Source organism: Aedes aegypti, chromosome 2, assembly GCF_002204515.2.
Source record: "Aedes aegypti strain LVP_AGWG chromosome 2, AaegL5.0 Primary Assembly, whole genome shotgun sequence".
In the NCBI taxonomy this organism is placed as follows: domain Eukaryota; kingdom Metazoa; phylum Arthropoda; class Insecta; order Diptera; family Culicidae; genus Aedes; species Aedes aegypti.
This window is the reverse complement of record NC_035108.1, coordinates 444,991,722-445,010,547: the sequence shown is the minus strand read 5'-3', so window position 1 is coordinate 445,010,547 and position 18,826 is coordinate 444,991,722. Positions and strand designations below refer to the sequence as shown.

Here is an 18,826-nt window from a genome sequence, read left to right as displayed (position 1 = left end):
TTTATAAAATGTTCAATAGAACGAGTATTTTGATAGAAATGGAATTACAAATCCAACAATACAAAGTTTTTAAATGAAATAAAAAGATAATGTAGCTTTCCAATAACTATAACAAATCATATTTCATATATGGTTTTTGTACTCTGTTGATGTAACTTAATAAAAATCAAAACTTAGCTTGACTAATTATGGGTTTGCTAGTGATTTTTTCAAATTCTCTATACTGCCCATAAACACTAGAGATGGTCGGGTCTCGGGTTTTCAAACCCGAAACCCGACCCGAACCCGAACCCGACGGGTTCGGGTCGGGTTCGGGTTTGAAAATTTAATTTTTTTCGGGTTCGGGTTCGGGTCGGGTTTGAAGGCTTAAAAATTATCGGGTACGGGTCGGGTTCGGGCTTGAAAAATGTCGGGATTAGTCGGGTTTTGTGAGAAATGTTCACAAAGTAACAACCTGAAAGCTTCCCAATGCATCAGAAACTATGAATTTATCATCTTTTCGAACCCGGATTCTATTCGGGGTTTTCTTAGAAAACTTTTTCGGGTTTCGGGTCGGGTTCGGGTTTGAACAGCGTAAAATTTTCGGGTTCGGGTCGGGTCCGGGTTTGCTTTTCAATTTTTGTCTCGGGTTCGGGTCGGGTCCGGGTTTGAAGGAATAAAATAAGTCGGGTACGGGTCGGGTTCGGGTTTGGAAAATGTGAAACCCGACCATCTCTAATAAACACATGTCAGTATCATGTTTGCTTGGATTCCTATTCACATGGGACAATAGAAGTATGGTAAAAAATTGAGTCATAATATTTAAGCAATTTGCTTCAGACATTTCAAAACTCATCAAAACTTTAGAACAAAAGAAACAATTAAAGATAATTGAAGGTATTGTAGAATATCGTGCTAAAAGTTAATAACTGAAAATTATTGATCGAAGTTTAGATGTAGGGTAGGTGTACCAGTTATGGCCATAGTGGTTCCCTATTTCGCCATACGTGATAACTTAAATTTTTCCACATTTTGAAAAGTTTTGTGTGTTTTAGCAGTAAGATATAGGATATATCTTGATGTTAAAACATTCAAAAAGATTAAAAATGTGAAAGTCTTCGAAATTTCACAAATGGCCAAATAGGGAACCACTATGGCCATAACTGGTACACTTTCCCTACTTTCAAATTATTTTTCTCAGTATTTGCTTACAAAAATGGCTAATGATGAAGAGAAAAGCATTAAAGCTAAGTAGCCCGTCATTCGTTGATTTTGCATGCCATGTTGATTTTGCAGCTCGCAATTTCAAAGTGATAAAACTCAGTCAACATAAGTAATATTGATTCGAAAAAGTATCACTACTTGCGCTTACATGCAGAAAGTATGCTGATACCTTTTCAGTTATCTGAGTGCAAAACCAAGCGGTTTTCTTTGTTTCGCAATCGTGAGATGAATTAGCCACAATGATCGATGCCCAGTACAAATTTCAATTATGGTCTACTTTGCCTTAAAACTTTGCAACTAGACAAATAAAAATATGTGTTTCTTACTTGGTACATTGGTCTTATCTTGAAAATAATTACTCTTTTCAATGATGGTTTTCTATTTTATCTAATAAGAAAAATGTTATTGTTTTTTATTGAAGTTTAGTGGTTTTCATCAAATTCTACATACATTTCGGGAAACCCGAGATTCTCGGGGTGTCAGAACTACTATCCCGGGAAACGGAAAATCCTGAAATTTGTAATATCCCTGAATTTTTTGTCCCGGTATGAACACTCTACTCTCCACGGTATTAACACGAAAGGGGTATCCAGTTTCTAACATATTCTGAATCTACGTTGAAAGTTTTACAAATTCCCGTGGCCTGGAACGTCGACGGATTGAAATCTTTTTGAATCATTTATCATATACCTTTTAGAAGTGCAATAAAATTGTATCATACTTAGAAAAATGTGCTCTTTCGATCAAGCTACAAAAAACTGTGATTTTTGTCCATCCAATTGTCAAATATGACGAATGTGACAAATATGCAGTTATGGGCAGTAGATTGGTTTATATACACATAGAACGTATTTTATTTCTAGCCATTTTTATGACCAATACTTGTAGTTTTGAAGACACTTTTTGGTCACTTTTTGATTTTGATGGGCTACCAGCCCATTTGGTTTTACCCTAGTGGTGTTTTGTTTTTTGGCCTTATGGGCTCTGGTAGTTTTCGAAAATTACAATTTGATAACCTTACTACTATTTACACTAATGATAACCTGGGGGGAAACGAGGTCCCGGATGACTTGCTGGCCAGATTGTTGGCAGCGAGCCCTGTTATCGATCGAGTCACCAAAGCGCTCTTCCGTAGACCTCAGTTGTTGTCATTCTCGGAGGACTGTTGAGGATCATTCGGAGGAATCCGTTCTGAGTCCTTTGGAGCCTCAGATTAGAGATGGGCGATCAGATCCGGATGCGTTCAAATGAGCCGGATCACTAGAGAGAGTGAGTGATCCGTAGTTCATTCAAGGAGAAAAACATATTTTGCTCTATCTAGCATGTGTATTTTTCTATCCTTACTCTTCTAATGATTGCTGCATCGCTCTATACTTTCACTCTGCATTAGTTTAGTCTATCTTTCGAAAAAACCCACAAGCTTAAAATGCGTCCCTCAATACGGGGTGTAAAATACTTATTTCATGATTAAAATGCATCAATCATGTCTGATGACTGATAAAGCTAATTAAATAAAACGTGAATAACGAGTTTTATTATAGTCGGAGAAAATCTACTGCATTATTTTTATAAAAGTTTTGAATAAAAACTGTTTTGTAAGTCTCTCACATGGGACATTTTAGAATCATTAAATCAAAACCGTGAGCATTTTAAATAAAAATACATGGACGCAACATTCATTAACCTTTTGGAAATTATTATTCATAGGAGAAAAATGTCGGTGCAAGGAAGAGCACAAGTGAAGTTTGGTACCATTTCACGCGAGAGGAAGGCAAAGGTCGCTGCCGATACTGCGGAACCTCAATTGCTCTATCCGCTGGATCTACCGGCAATTTAAAAAGACTGAGCAGCAAGCATCCCATGGTTCAGTATTCAAGAACAGCAACTTCTTTTGCGACAGTCAAACCTGTGGAAAATGATTCTACTGGACCGAGCACTGTTTGTCGACAAGATGGTCCTGTTTCAACGAAGCCTCTCACTCCAATTACTAACGATAACCTTGAGACTGCTTCGAAAATCTCGGTCAATCGTCCTGCGGATATTCCTCCTGCTGGTCAGGCGCACTGTCGCACGGAATCTCAGGCAACAATGTCAAGGTATGTCGATATCATCAAACCACTTTCCGTGCAGAAAAGCAGACTCATCGATATGCAACTGTTGAGGATGATTTGCTGCGAGTATCAACCTTTCTCGTTTGTTGAAGATCAGGAATTTCGGAAGTATGTAGAAATGTTAAATCCGAGTTATACCTTGCCTAGCCGGAAAACTTTATCGAACAGTTTGCTGCCCGTTATTTACAACAAAAATTTTACCAAAGTTTTGAGCAGTTTGTCAGAAGCTCACGCTGTCTCTCTAACAAGCGATGGATGGACAAATTCGAACAATGTTGGATTTTATGCACTCACGGTGCACTTTTTGAACTCCAAAACGGTACTTCAATCCTACTTACTAGAATGTTCAGAGTTCAGTGAGAAACATACTGGCGAAAATATCGCCAATTGGATTACAAATGTATTGAAGAAGTTTTCTATTGCTGATAAAGTGACGGCAATAGTTACTGACAATGCAGCCAACATGAAAAGCGCTGCAACCAAACTAGAAATGAATCATCTATCATGTTTTGCACATTCTTTGAATTTAGTCGTGCAACGCAGCATCGCGAACTCTATCAAACCAGTTGTTGATAAATGCAAAAAACATCGTGCAATATTTCAAAAAAAGTAACCATGCTTTGGCTAAGCTTCAAGAAATGATGGAGAATCTTAATATGAAACAACTTAAGTTGAAGCAAGACGTGCCTACAAGGTGGAACTCAACTGACGATATGCTTAAACGTATTTTGGCAAATAAGAGAGCTATTGTTTCAACCTTGGCTCTGCTGGAATCAAAACTACGTTTGGATACCCGAGATTGGGACGTTATTGAGGGCTCAGTTAAAATGTTAGAAATTTTCTATGCAGTCACGGAGGAGATTTCTGCAGAAAAGAACGTATCTTTATCGAAAAATGTTGTTTTGGCTCGAATCATGCAACGACAAGTTCAGCAAAACTTGGACCAACTACCATCACTTCCTGCGAGTGTGCGTAAGCTAGGACAAGAACTTCTAAGCGGAATCGTGAAACGGTTTGGAAATATGGAAGATAACGAACTCGTTGGCTAGGCTGTTTTTTTGGACCCTAGGTTCAAGAAGCAAGGGTTTGGCGAGGAGGCAAATTTCAATCAAATACGTAAATCGCTGATTCGGGTGATAATACAAAACGACCCGGGTGGTTCGACTGATCAACAAACAAATGCTGAGGACCTGGATGATACACCAAAGTCTCTTGTCTGGAAATAATTTGATGCAAGTGTTATGAAACTTCAAGGCAATAAGGATCCGGAATCGTCGGCAACGCTTGAAATCGAAAAATATTTCTTATATTTTTTATCTATCCTAATTTGTACGGCTTAATGCAAAAACGACTGTGTATTCCAGCAACATCAGTTCCATGCGAACGCCTGTTTTCAAAGGCAGGTCAAATTTGTTCGGAAAGGCGTAGCCGGCTTTGCCCAAAGAACATTTCGCAAATCTTGTTTGTTAGCCACAATTCGTCATAACTTTGAAAGATTTGAAAGCTGAAACATATAAATATATGACCATATAACCGTTATTCTTAATTATGTTTTTATTTTTATGAATTTGAGAGTTTTGGGGGAAAAGATTGATGAACCGATTAAAAGATCCGGTTCACCTTCGTGAATGAACCGGGTCCGTTCCGTTCCTTAAAGTGACCTGTTTTGCCCATCACTACCTCAGATGGTGGGTTTTGACAGTAGAAGCATTAACCTAAGAATGCTAATGTCGCTGCTGTTCGTGTTACCAACATCTAGTTTGCCACGAACTGACAGCGTGAGTACCGGGCCTCAAAGTGTCAGATTAATTTTAAGAACCAAAACAACATCATGGTATAGAACAAACAATGAAAAACCATAATTCAAGGTGATAAAAATTGAAATCAGTTTTGTGACAACTAAGCTATTAGCGTTCTACTACTAATATTTCTATCGCTTTGACGCAGCTTATCAGGTTATCAGGCGATCCTTAGAGTCGGTGTTGTCTAGTGGGATCAACGGTGGAATTGGTCTGGGTTTGGTTTTCAAAATTTAGGTCATCTTCCAGAATGGCCTAGCACAATTTCTTTTAGGAGAAATCTTCGTTCCTAAGGTCCACCATTCTGGCCATGATATTTTTTTATATGCGAATAACTTTGATTTTTTACGTAGCCAGACCAGTGCGTTGGTACTGCCTACGTTTGGTGTTACGTAAGCGAATGAGATCTTTGGTTACTCGATCGTTAGAAAGGGTGTTGCTCACCAGTCCAGATGTTGGGATGTGCTGCTCTCGGGCCACGGAGATGGCCTCTTCGATGCTCTGCAGCTGCCAATCGACGTTTTCAATGGACGCCAGGGGAGCATCAGATACTGATGTTGGCGTCGACGCACCGCTGGATTCGACCCCAGTCGACAAGGCGGTAGTTGCGCCTGGTGACCCGATGCCGGTTGACCAGGGAACCAACTTCTGCCACCACCGGGTAGTGATCCGAGCTGAGGTCCTGATGAACGACCGGTTGGGAGATGTTGCCGTCCATATTTGTCAGGAAGACATCGATGGTTGAGTGGGCCCCGGACCGGCTCAGGCGGGTGGGTGAATCCGGGCCCAGGATGGTGTAGTGGCCCTCCTCCAGGTTCTGTTGTAGGATTGGGTCATTTCTGTTTCGCTAGGTATTTCCTCATGTCTCGTGCCTTGCATTCAGGTCGCCAGCCAGGATGAACTGCCCCTGCCGTCGTGTCGGCTTGGTGAGGTCTTGCTTTAGTGCCGTCGATGTTCCGTCGTTTTTGGTAGCTTGTTTCGGGCAGTACGCCGAACTTTCGGCTTGAGGTGCGTTTCCGTAATTACGGCTACATCGATGCTTTCCTGGTCTAGGAAGGTAGACAGTTCCCGGGTTTTGCTCCATAGGGAGCAAGCGTTCCAATTGAGAACTCTGGTTGACCGCTCGCGGTCCATATTTTGCAAGGAAGGTTTGCACTGTGACGGTCACGGCGCTCAGTTGTTCTCGTTTAGAACGGCTCCCAGTTGCTCGAATAAGCTCATGGTGAGTTCGGTGACTACCTCCAGGGGATAGAGGGACCCGTCGTCCAACGGGTCGACGGTTGGAGAACGTCCCTGGTTGGACCAGCCAGGAGGTGGGGTTGTTGGCACGGATGGGGCTGCGGCAGCTGAACGTTGCTGGCCGGTGGATGCCGACTGGAGGGCTTGCTGGCAATGGTTTGTTTGAAGCGGCGGTAAGTTCGGCACTTGGTACCGGAGCCGCAAATAGGAATTCTCCATTCTTCAAAAAGGATGTTCTTTAAATAAATTGTGTCCGGATCGCGTTTTTCGAAAAAAAAAAAAAACGAAAACAAAGTGCTGGTGTCAGTAGTGTTTGAACTCCTTTGAGGGCGAGCGACGGAATCCGGATCAATTGTGTCCGGATTGCGTTTTTCGGAAGAAAAAACCAAAACAAAGTGCGGGTGAAAAAAAATCAACACGTCAGTAGTGTTTGATCCGTTGAATCTGTTGCATGCTCCTTTGTGGGTGAGCGACGGAATTCAGATCATGTCCGGTTCGCTTGGTAATCGCACTATCGGTATCGATGAGCTAAAATTCGGGCGCGGTTATCCAGCGTCACGAATTCCACAACAAACAGAACGCTGCGCTTCAATATACAACGCTTGTCGACTGATGGGGTAGCTGCGCAATACCGTCAGCAACTAGACGAGCAGTTGGGAAGAATCAACGTTGCTGGAGACGTCGACAGCCTGTGGGACCCTATCCACGAAGCTGTGACAACAACGGCGCGGGAAGTGATTGTCACTGGTCAACGACGAAGACGAAACGACTGGTACAATGAAGAGTGCCAGAGAGTGACAGACATGAAGAATGTCGCCAGAAGCCTTATGCTTGTGGCCGGTACAAGACAGAACAGAGAGCGATACAGGGCAGCGAGAGCCGACGAAAAGCGAATCCACCGCAGAAAGAAAAGGCAACACGAAAGCATGAGCCGGAACGATATGCGGAGATTCTATGCAACGGTCAATGGTGCCCGCAATACGCTGGCTGTACGCAGTGGAAGAGGACCTGGCGACCCTAAACGTTCGGGGCAACTGGAGAGGTTTCGCCCAAGACCGACGAAGATGGAGCTCTACAACACGCCCGGCAATGGCGTGACGCTACGCTGTAGCCATCAAGATATCAAGGTAGGTATTCATTTAAAAATATATCTCTATCGTTTACCAAAACGAATCCTTTCCCATATCCAAACTCCCAGTGTTTTCTTGTGGAAGTGCAGAAGACTCCTCGGCTTCCATAAAGTAAGTAAAACGTCAACATTTCCCTTCAATTCCCAAATTGACCTGCATTCGGACGCAGCCGGCGCTGGTATTGTTTGCTATAATAATGAGAGCACCATTAAAGATGTTACTGATCCTCAGTAGCATCTGTTGGTTCCCTGTGTAAGTACAGCTGTTCTCGCAATAACGGAGTAGCAACTGCGGGCGGTCAATCATGCTCATGCTCATGCTCATGCTCAGATGGCACAAATAGTTGCAACGTAATCGAAATATCTGATGAACTAGTCCTTTAGATGACACAAAACTTTCAAGAATAGCTTATGATGAAAAGAAAGAAGAATCTCTTGTGGAATCTTTCAAACCATAATTCCCTGTGCAGATTATATTAAAAAAACATTTTTATTGTAACTGAAAAATTCAGATAAAAATCTATGAAATTACCTATTAACTCTAAACAAATATAAATAATAAAAACTAGGAGAGGCTCTATTCTGGCGAAAGGTTTTCTGGCAAATATCGCACCCTCTTGTAGACTGTACATCTAAAGAATGGGCACTGCACTATGGTCCAGAAATCAGTTTTACGCGGAAAGATGCATTTTGAGCTTTAGAATGAAACATTTGACAAAAACGGTCTTACACAAAGTTGTTTGTATTAGTAAGGACCTTTGTTTGGTGTTATTGAAAATTAGGGTGGACCACATTTTCATATAAATTGTGTAACTAACTTTCTTATTTGTAGAAATTATATTATATATGCTTCAGCAAAGTTGTAGACCATTCAATTTCAAGCAACTTTGCCGAAAAAAGTTTTTTTGTATCTCTTAAATTGACCGATTAAGAGCTATTTTCCTAAGGTAGCATAGGGTGGTCCGAATAAAACTGGTTTTATGGCTCTAGAGTTTTCAATTTAAATTTCTCATCAAAGTAGTCTATGAAACACTTTTAGAGCTTTGAAAAATGCGTAATTTGGTGAGTGAAGAAACTCTCTATCTCTTTTCGTTTGGCAGTTATTGTTGTTTTACTCTTAAAAGCATGCCTACTTTGATTGAGAATATCTCTGATTGGGACAAACATAAAACATATCTTTTGACGGCATTCGAAAGACAAAATAAAATTGTATATTATATCAAAAAAATACAGATGTGTTATTTTTGTAACTCTAATAAATTGTCTTCAAAAACAAATATTTTTTATCACAAAAACTTTCATAACTTTTGAACAAAAATAGATATCAACAATCTTTTTGTATTAAAATTTGCGTTTTGTTAAGTTCTAAAAGTCGTTCATAGATGACTTTGACAAGAAACTAGTATTAAAAAAACTAGAGTTAAAAAACTTATTTTTGTTGGACCACCTTGCGATGATTAGGAAAAAATGCTCTAGATTGGTCAAATTTTGAGCTACAGAAAAACTTTTTTTGACAAAGTTGATCAAAATTTCATGTTCTACCGCTTTGTTTGTATATACCAGTATTTTTGCAAGTAAAAAAGTTAATTATATGATTTGTGTGATATTATGGACCACCCTAGTTTTAAATGACACAGTATGGAAGCTTACATTTTTAGAAACAATTTTGTAGTAGATCATTTTTGTCTAAAATTTCATTTTCATGCTCAAAATGCAAAATAATAAAGAAATACATACTATGACAATCTTTAAAATAGTTTTAGAGCCCTATCTTTTTTATTTCAGATTTCTCGCCAAAGCGGTCTATGAACGACTTTAAGAACTCAACAAAACGCAAATTTTCATGCAAAAATATTTATGATATCTATTTTAGTTCAAAAGTTATTAAAGTTTTTCTGCTTAAAACCCTTTGTTTTTCAGGGCATTTTATTGGAGTTACAAAAATAACACATCTGTAATTTTTTGATATAATATACAAGTCGTGATTGAGTGACCGATTTGCAAGGCTGTTTGGTTGACTTTGCTCTGCTAATTACTGTAACGCGTGTGTATAATCGCTTTTAAAAAAGATTTCGAACGTCGTTATATTGTATGCCGAATAACATCTCTCTGCTGCTTAAATTACATCAAGAATACAGTGCATAGTGATATTAGAACTGCTTCGAATTTTCGGATACGAAATTCATAAATAGTTACCCGCCATTCTTACGCTGAGTGATCTAGAGCCTATTATGCAGTGTAATAAATGCATGCACACTATCGATCGCAAGCGAGAACGCTATACTGTGTGCGAGGGAAAGTGTGCAAAACGTTATCACTCCAAATGCGTTGGCTTATCTGAGGCTACCGTGTGCGCTCTTTTCTCCAAAAATATTCTATGGATGTGTGATGAATGCTTGATGGACTTCTGCAATTCCCGAGATGGCAATGTTGACAGTCAAGAAGCCGATACGTGCTGCACACATCAATCAACATGTGAAGCCGAAATTGAGGAACTGAAGATTAAAGTTAACGACATCATGGAAGCTCTTGGCACGATGGTATTCGAAACTACTCAGCAGCAGTTGGATAGACAAAAACAACAACACTCTACTCCTGTATCATCACCTGTGCATAGCAGTCATCTATTACATGGAACGAGAGATACGAGTGCGTGCGCAACTATGAGTGACGATTCCTCTCCAATGTCTGATTCCGGAGAAACGTTTTCTTTGTTTGTGACAAACATCGATCGCAATGCCACTGATTTAGATGTGAAGAATCTTGCATGCAAATGCTTGAACGCTGTTGATCGCAGCCAAGTTAGGGTGAGAAGGCTTGTTTCGAAGCAAAACGAAAATGAGTTGGATTATGTATCGTTTAAAATTGATTTCGATAGAAACTGGAAAGCGTTAGCATTGAAACCGTCTACTTGGCCCAAAAATGTTAGATTCAGGGCATTCGAAAATCGTTGTACTGTATGGAAACCGAATATCACTTGTGATTAGTAGTTAAATTGTTGTGTTCCATTTATCATTACGCTTGATGTTATTGTATTTTTTTTAATGAACAAAAATCTCTGTAGTTTCGAGCAATTGTATTTGTTATTCTTGTTTTTTGTGCTGTATGTAAGCATTCATTAATTTTAAGGTAAAATTTCAATAAGACCACAACCCGGTCAACCAGTCAGTGATTTTCGATAGCGATCGATATAGATTCGTTTTGAACCGTTAGCGATCGCTATCGTTGGTCAAAGATCTATAAAGAATTATAAAGACTGGTTGGTCGGGAATGGTCAGTTGGAAGTAACAATAAATAAATAAATGAAATGAAAATTTTATTTTGTCTTCCGAATGCCGTCATAAGATATTTTTTATGTTTGCCCCAATCAGAGATATTCTCAATCAAAGTAGGCAAGTTTTTGAGAGAAAAACAACAATAACTCCCAAACGGAAAGAGATCATCATCACCAAATTACGCATTTTTCAAAGCTCTAAAAGTGTTTCATAGACTACTTTGATGAGAAATTTGAATTGAAAACTCTAGAGTCAGAAAACCAGTTTTATTCGGACCACCCTATGTCGCCGTAGGAAAAAAGCTCTAAATCAGTCAATTTAAGAGATACAAAAAAACTTTTTTCGGCAAAGTTGCTTGAAATTGAATGGTCTACAACTTTGCTGAAGTATGTATAATATAATTTCTACAAATAAGAAAGTTAGTTACACAATTTCTATGAAAATGTGGTCCACCCTAATTTTCAATAACACCAAACAAAGGGCTTTACTAATACAAACAACTTTGTAGAAGACCATTTTTGTCTAATGTTTCATTCTAAAGCTCAAAATGCATCTTTCCGCGTAAAACTGTTTCCTGGACCACTGTGCACTGTTTCAAAGCAGTAAAACAAGAAGAGACGTAGTTTCAAATTGGGCTAATCAATGATAATTTCCATTCGATGGCGAAGCTATCTTATTACTAACGATCCCATTCTATAAGGGTCTTGTACGCAAGTACCCACTAATGCTGGTACGGTGATGTAATATTTCACTGATTTCTGAATTTACAACGACGGTTTAGCAATATAAAATATCAATCATTATTACTACACCCACAACATCAACATAAACGCTCACTAGCTAACAATACCCGCATTCTTCGCCATGCTGTAGAAAATAGTACTCCTATCGGCGAGCAAATTCTGCGGAGAATCACATTCAGCCACGAGACCCTTATCTAACACCAATACCTTATCGGAATCGATAATGGTATTGAGACGGTGAGCAATCGTCAGTATTGTACAGTCGGCAAACTCCGTGCGGATTGTTTTCTGTAATATGACGATAGGAGAGAGATAAGTTCTGACGAATTTGTTTGAATGAGTTTCAAATGTTACCTGAATCAAGTCATCCGTTTCCAAGTCAACCGCAGCGGTTGCTTCGTCCAAAATCAGTACCTTCGTTTTCCGGAGAACCGCTCGAGCCAAGCAGATCAGTTGGCGTTGACCCACGGAGAGATTTTCTCCGTTTTCAGCCACTTCGTGCTCCAGCCCGGCTGGCAGCCCTTTTACGAACGTCTTCAGATGAGACAGTTCGAGGGCTTTCCATACTTGGTCGTCCGAGTAGGATCCGAACGGATCGACGTTCATGCGCAGACTTCCGGAGAACAGGACCGGATCCTGCGGAATGATCGTCAGACGACCTCGCAGCTGGTGGAGACCAATCTGTGAAATGTCGACCCCGTCGATGACGATTTTGCCTCCAGCTGCTTCCACAATTCTGTAATGAAATGTTTTGTCAGTGATAGTTGTAACCATATGATCTCTATCTTCACCAACCTGAACAGACCCAAGGTCAAACTGGATTTACCGGCACCTGTTCTTCCAACAATACCAATCTTCTCGCCTCCTTTGACGTTCACAGAAATTCCCTTGACCACCAGATCCAACCCTTCCCTGTAGCGCAACTTGAAGTCCTTGAACTCCACTTTACCTTCCGACGGCCAGCTCTTGTCAACTGAACCCTTCTGCCAGGAGTCTTCCCTGGGCAACTCAGTGTATTCCTCCAATCGTTCCACAGCAACAATATTCGTTTCCACTTCAGCCGTCATTCTCACCATGAAACTCAACGTGGCAGAGATCTGCAGAGCGTAGGAGATGGATAAACCAACGGTAGCTGGCCCAATTGTGTCCCTCGCCAGAACAGCGAACAGGGCCGCGAACAAAATCACCAAACTGCCAACGATCTCCAGCCGAATTCCCAGCCAGCGATTGGCGATGATAGTCGGGTAGGATACCTTCTGGTTGTAGTCGACCTTGTCCTCAGAATCGCGCGTGAACCGAGACTGCTCGTTGTAGGCACGAATCGTCGATTGACCGCTGATACTTTCGCCGAAGTGAGAGTAGATCGGACTCCGCGTGACTGACTCCAATCGTTTCAGCTGTCTGGAAGTTTCAATGTAGATCTTCTGGATGAAGTAGTAGATCACGATCAACGGAGGTACGACTGCCAAGAAAATTGGTGTGGAAATTCCGATAACCACGAACACTCCGATGACGCTGAACAGGAAGTACAGCCACGCTCGGATGGTTGCCGGAAGGACGTTGTCCATGACATCTACGTCTTTGGAGAAGCGATTGATGATGCGACCCAGAGGAGTGGTGTCAAAGAAAGACATGGGCATCCTCATAGAGCTTTCGAGAAGTTTATCGTGCAATTCCTTGGCGGCCTTCAAGCAACCCAAGCCCAACGCAACAGAGCTGATGAACAGAGCGATCGATTGAATTCCTCCCAAGGCTCCGTACACACCGAGGTACATATCCCGGACGGACGTATCAGTGATAGCTTCAGGATCCTCGGACCAATCCGTCAACCAAATGCTGGAGTATATTCCACTACCTTGGGTGATGAAGCTGAAGATGATCGACCACAGACCTAGGGATAGACCAATCGCCTTGACGTACTTTATGTAGACGGCTAACGTTACGGCACCGGTGGCAGATTCTTCCTTCTCGATCAGCGTTGCTTTGGGAGCCAATTGAGGCGGTTGATCCTTTTTGATGCTGGAACGGGACTCCTGGCGACTGGTGCGTTTCCGGGGTACACCTTCGTCGGATTGGTTCGAACGGATGGAGACTAAACGTTTTACGATACCCTTCGAAGTTTCGTCCGTCAGGGCTTCCTGGAGGATTTGGATTTCTGTGAAAGGAATGTTAGTAAAATGTTTGATGTTTGCAATACAAGGCATATGTTACCTTCATCTTCTTCATCCAAGTCTTGGATGTGTTGAGAAAGGAATTCAGCAAACGCGCCCTTCTGATCCAACAATTGCTGATAAGAACCACTTTCCGATACTTCACCATCTTTCATGACGAAGATCTCCTCCACATGGGGTAGGAATGAGATACCATGCGTAACCAACAGCCGTGATCTTCCGACAAGAATTCCTTGTGGACCAATGACCTGTTCAAATATATGCTTACCAACATGAGCATCGACCGCACTCAGTGGATCATCAAACAGATAGATATCGGCGTCGGCGTAGACAGCGCGGGCTAAGGAAACACGTTGCTTCTGTCCACCGGACAAGTTAATACCCTTCTCGCCGATTTCGGTTGAATCTCCTCCCGGGAGCATCTCCAGATCAGGCTTCAGAGCACAGCATTCAATCACGCGATCGTATTTCTTTTGGTCGAACGACTTCCCGAACAGAATATTGTCCCGAAGCGTAGCATTCTGGATCCAGGCTTGCTGAGGAACGTAGGCGATCGTGCCGTCCGTATTAACCGAACCCCTGATCTTCTCCATTTCTCCAAGCAAGGCAGAGATAAGCGAACTCTTTCCTGTTCCAACACCGCCAACCACTGCCGACAGCTGACCTTTCTTCAGCGCCAAATGGATGTTCTTCAGTATGAGCGTTTCATCACCCCAAGAGAAGGATCCATCCTTAATGTACAGCGCCTTATCACTCTTGTGATGCGTAACGTTATTCGGGTCAAGTTCGGCGCTGTTCATGAACTTGTCGATACGCTTGATCGACACCCAAGCCTGCATAGCGAAGGTCACCATCATCGGAAGCCAACCCAATGGCATGCGCAGAATGTTGAACAAGGCCAAAGAAACGAAGGCCGTTTGTGCATCGAGGTGATTGTTCTCGTCAATCAATACGTACACAGCAAACGAAACCAACGTAACCAGGAATGGAGCAATGGTGAACGTGAAGTACACTCCCGCTCCGTAGTACGCCATCTTCTTGAGGATGCCGATTTCCTTGCTTCGGACCTTCAGGATAGAATCTTGGAAACTTTTCTCCCAAGCGTATAGCTTGAGGACCTTGATTCCGCCAAGAATCTCGTTCATCTTCTTGACGCGATCGTCCTTGATCTTCATCTGTTCGACTTGCAGGTCGCGCAACTGCGTGGCCATCACTCCAGTAACCGGAGTCATTATGATCATTACGGCAAGCCCGGCAAACACGGCCACTCCCAAGATGTCGTACAGCAGGTAGATACACAGCGCGATGATCACCGGACCGGACCAGAGGACGTGCAAGTAGGAAGTCAATTCGAAGAACCGCTGGGCATCCACTGCCATGAGGTTGACGATCTCTCCTACGGTGGTGTCTTTTTTCGCGGAGCTTGATATCCGAAGCGCCTTACGATAGATACCGCTAATGAGCCCAGTACGGATGCGGAACCCGGTCAGGAAGGTGTTGTAGAAGTACTGACCGTTGAACAACGCTATGAGCAGAGATGTTGCGAACAAGCCGAAGGTCAATATAATTCCTTGCCAATTGGGGCCATGGAAAGCGATCCACTTCATGAGTTCCCTGTGGATTTGAAAGAAATTCAGAAAGTTGGAAAAGTAAAAGGATGTGAAGAACTTACTGCATAAGATACGGATTGGCAAACTGCAGTCCGGAGATCGCCAACTGGAACAGACCTGCAAACCAGAATGGAGCTCCGTACGCTTTGACAATCGCTGGTAACACGGATCCGTTGGTTTGCGAGTGTGGTTTGTAATTGATGTTCGTCTTTCCAGCTTTCTTGTCGGCGGCCATCTGTTTGTGTCGACCCTTCTCCACGCTTTCGTACCAGTATTTGTCGAACGGTGGCACCAGCTCTGCGGACGCATCTTGCGGGTTGATGTCGTACATGTCGTCCATGGTAAGCGGATTGCGGAATCCACGCCACGTGAACGAGTCGAAGTACAGGAAGAACAACCGCACAAAGTAGCTGGATCGCAGTTCCGGACTTGGTTTCTTGGATTCCGGGTAATCGCTGTACGATGGTTCCTGATCCGGGAAGAACTCAACCACCAACATTAGACAGATGAAAGCGTACTGAATGCAGTAGCTGATGTATTGGAACTCCCAAAAGTTAACGCCATCGCCCGTTACTTCGCCACGAATTCCCTTGTTTTGAATTTCTGTTCGAAGCTGAATGATACCGAAGAACATTCGCATGAACCAGAAGATGAAGATCGTCCCCGAGCTTCTGATGCCATATCTCCGTTGAAAGAATATCAGTACCATAAGGACAATCTACGAATGGATAGAGGAAGAATATTACTTTGATGAATTCCATCGCAAGCTGCGCTCGTAAACTCACATAAGATATGGCGTTAAATATCGCCGTCACGATCTGGACGTCGAACAGGCCATGCTCGTCCTTGTAGGTCACAACCATGCCCAGATCGATCCAGCTCATGCACATCAACGTAAAATTGACCAGCATCTTTGACAGGTTGAACCAATTCCATGGTATATCTCGGTAGCGGCTAGTGCCATACTTGTAGACTTCGTACAGGGAAAAGACAAACAGGAAGAAACAGGGAACCCACTGCAGGGCAACTCGTTGGAAGCAAAAGGTCAAATCCGGATTGTCCTGCCGCCATTCCTTCTGGCCGTCCTGTTGACGAGAAGAGATATCAGAGTTAATCGGTGCGTTTATTAACCTTCCCCTACAAGGCAGCAATGAAGTCTTTATTGACACAATCACGAAAGGCGATGTCCATACGGTTGTAAACAGCTGTATCTCACTTCTGAACATTTCAACAAGTCATCGTGCATCAATACGAGTACACCATCACATATTGGCCATCATCGAGTGCTATATCACCTCCGCGACTGATAAGATAGCCAATTTTGGCATTTTCATTGCCGTGTATTGGAAGAACCCCTTTCATGATTCATTGCCCTGCTTCAGACCACATGTTCCACCAGAGATCATTTCACAACGAATGCATCCCACCGAAGTTCTTACCCAAAAGGGACCGCCACAGAACTCTTCAAAGGACATCTAACGAAATCCGGATTCCACTGAGATCTTCCTTTCTTCTTATTCCTCACGATCTGCTTCGAATTCCCGAGACACTACCTTTAGGCACAACTCCGCTACGATCCACCTGCACGATACTAAAGCTCTGCAAAGCCATCGAACGATCCTTTTATAGGCTTGGCCTTATCTGGGCAATTTGAATTGGTGCTCCGAAGTATGCACTACCATTGAGAGAGGGAGCTCGTATTTGCAATACAGAGAGATACGAGAGCACTCGGTTAGCAAATATTTTGGCTATCGAACGGGATGCAACCCCATATCAGCCGACCGATGATAAGGAGCGGATCTCTTATCAACTATTTGATCGATTGTTGCTCGGGATCAGATTAATGCGAGTTTTCCTTGATTTGCTTTTGGCCTTACCTTTGCATCAATGAATATGACAACTGATTGGAAAGTATTGAGGCAATTGATAGTCTGCCAAAGATTACGCCCAAAAAAGTGATATTGAGTCATATGACGACATTTCTGGATGAGCGTCACGTTCAGCGTGATCGGGAGAGTTACTGTTTATCATTGGTTGTGATTGCCAGTGTAATGAAATACATTGGTAAATTTGAACCATAATCATTTGCTGATGAAATAATATGTGAATTTAAGAGATATTTCTGTCTCTTTTCGATTATGATTATAACTATCAACAGCAGAAAAAGTGAATCTCTGAGTTTAACGCTTCCTTTCAACAAAGTGGTAAAAATAGAAACAAAGGAAATGGATAATTTTGAAAATTTGTTTGAGAATGAGCAATCAACTCAATAATAAGATAAGTTTTCCGAAGAGCAAAACGAAGCTGCCCAAGGCTAAGCCGTTTGAATTTATTGAGAAAGCAAAGTATGGTACCAATCGTGAAAACTATTTCCGAATTTTTTGGCTCTGTGGTGATGAGCGCTCTACTCATTCACAGTCATATACATTATACCCTTCATACAGTACACACTGAATAGTGCCATACCTAGCACATGCTCTGTACAGCAGCATTCAGTCGGGTATACACGCTCGATCTATGAACCCGCGGTTACCACAAGTGGCGACGAGGTGAAAAATGGCTATGAAGTACAAAATATTGTTTGTAGTGTTCTGTGGAAAATGGTGCAGTTAAAATTTAGTTTTCGTGAACAAACACGCAAATGTGAATCAAGAGTGCGAAAGAAATAATGTTTTGATTATGTGGCAATTAAAGTTATTCGATAAGCAGTGTGATGAAAACAGAGGCATTTGGCTGGCAATCGGTGACCTTGACAAAGCAAATGAGAAAGGAGTGCGAAAAAAGTGAAAGCGCTATTGTGATTTTGTGTCGATGGTGCGAAGGTCAGCGTTCGGAACACATTCAAAGCATGGTGAGACGATATCTGGTGGTATAAGGTATGTACGGTGCGTTCTGGCCACAATGGGCAGGATGAAAAGTGTACCTAAAGTTGAACCATTAATAAGTGTTCATTAATGTTGTGTTCAATTTCAAGTTTTGAACAACTTGATGTGGGTTTTAATGTGAATGGTTCAATCGGGACAACTACAGTGATCACACTAAAAAAAACACTATCTTCAAGCCAACTTTGAAAAGTTTTCTAACCGTGTTAGTCGAACGCAGTTAATAATAAACTTTGAAAAGGACTCGCAGGAAATGATAGGGAACACAGCTGGAGTGTTTAATTTTTCTAATGACGCATGAATATGACCAGAACTACGGCATATTTTTGCTAGTACCGTTTTGATTCATATTACGGACACTTAAGGCTTCAGTGAAGTACAACTAATCACTACAATATAAATTGAATCGTTCTGTTCAAAACTTTAGCGTAATCAGGCCTTGCAAACACTTGATTTTCGAATGGTGGATGAAGAGTTGAATTCCATATCTTTAATTCACTCTAATCAATAAAAATGTTCGGCCTCTTCATGATTTTTATTCCGGACACAACCACACTTTCGCTTCATATTCCGGACACTTTGATTCGAATTCCGGACAGCTCTTGAAATACATAATCAGAATAGTCGAATCATTAAATAAACGTACTAAACCGTTAGAAAGACG

General features: G+C 41.9%; 1 protein-coding gene across 2 annotated transcripts; it reads right to left on the bottom strand.

The window, feature by feature from the left end:
* Positions 1-11,532: 11,532 nt before the first annotated feature.
* On the bottom strand, positions 11,533-16,892 carry LOC5565841 (multidrug resistance-associated protein 1). 2 transcript variants are annotated; one of them, XM_001650167.2, is made up of 7 exons: positions 16,720-16,891; positions 16,066-16,365; positions 15,343-15,998; positions 13,711-15,284; positions 12,295-13,654; positions 11,854-12,235; positions 11,533-11,787 (listed from the first exon to the last, which is right to left on the bottom strand). In XM_001650167.2, the coding sequence occupies exons 1-7, from the start codon at positions 16,753-16,755 to the stop codon at positions 11,593-11,595; spliced, it is 4,503 nt and encodes a 1,500-aa protein (XP_001650217.2). In that variant the 5' UTR covers positions 16,756-16,891; the 3' UTR covers positions 11,533-11,592. The 2 variants fall into 2 exon arrangements, with proteins under 2 accessions (XP_001650217.2, XP_021703625.1); XM_021847933.1 differs by having other exon boundaries at positions 11,533-12,235; positions 16,720-16,892.
* Between the last annotated feature and the right edge of the window lie 1,934 nt (positions 16,893-18,826).

Bases quoted from the DNA above. Each gene is read 5' to 3' on its own strand.
- LOC5565841 (XM_021847933.1), bottom strand. From the start codon at position 16,755: ATGTCCTTTGAAGAGTTCTGTGGCGGTCCCTTTTGG. The intron at 15,999-16,065 runs GTGAGTTTACGA...ATCCATTCGTAG, and splicing joins TATTTAACGCCATATCTTAT to ATTGTCCTTATGGTACTGAT. The intron at 15,285-15,342 runs GTAAGTTCTTCA...TCAAATCCACAG, and splicing joins GCCAATCCGTATCTTATGCA to GGAACTCATGAAGTGGATCG.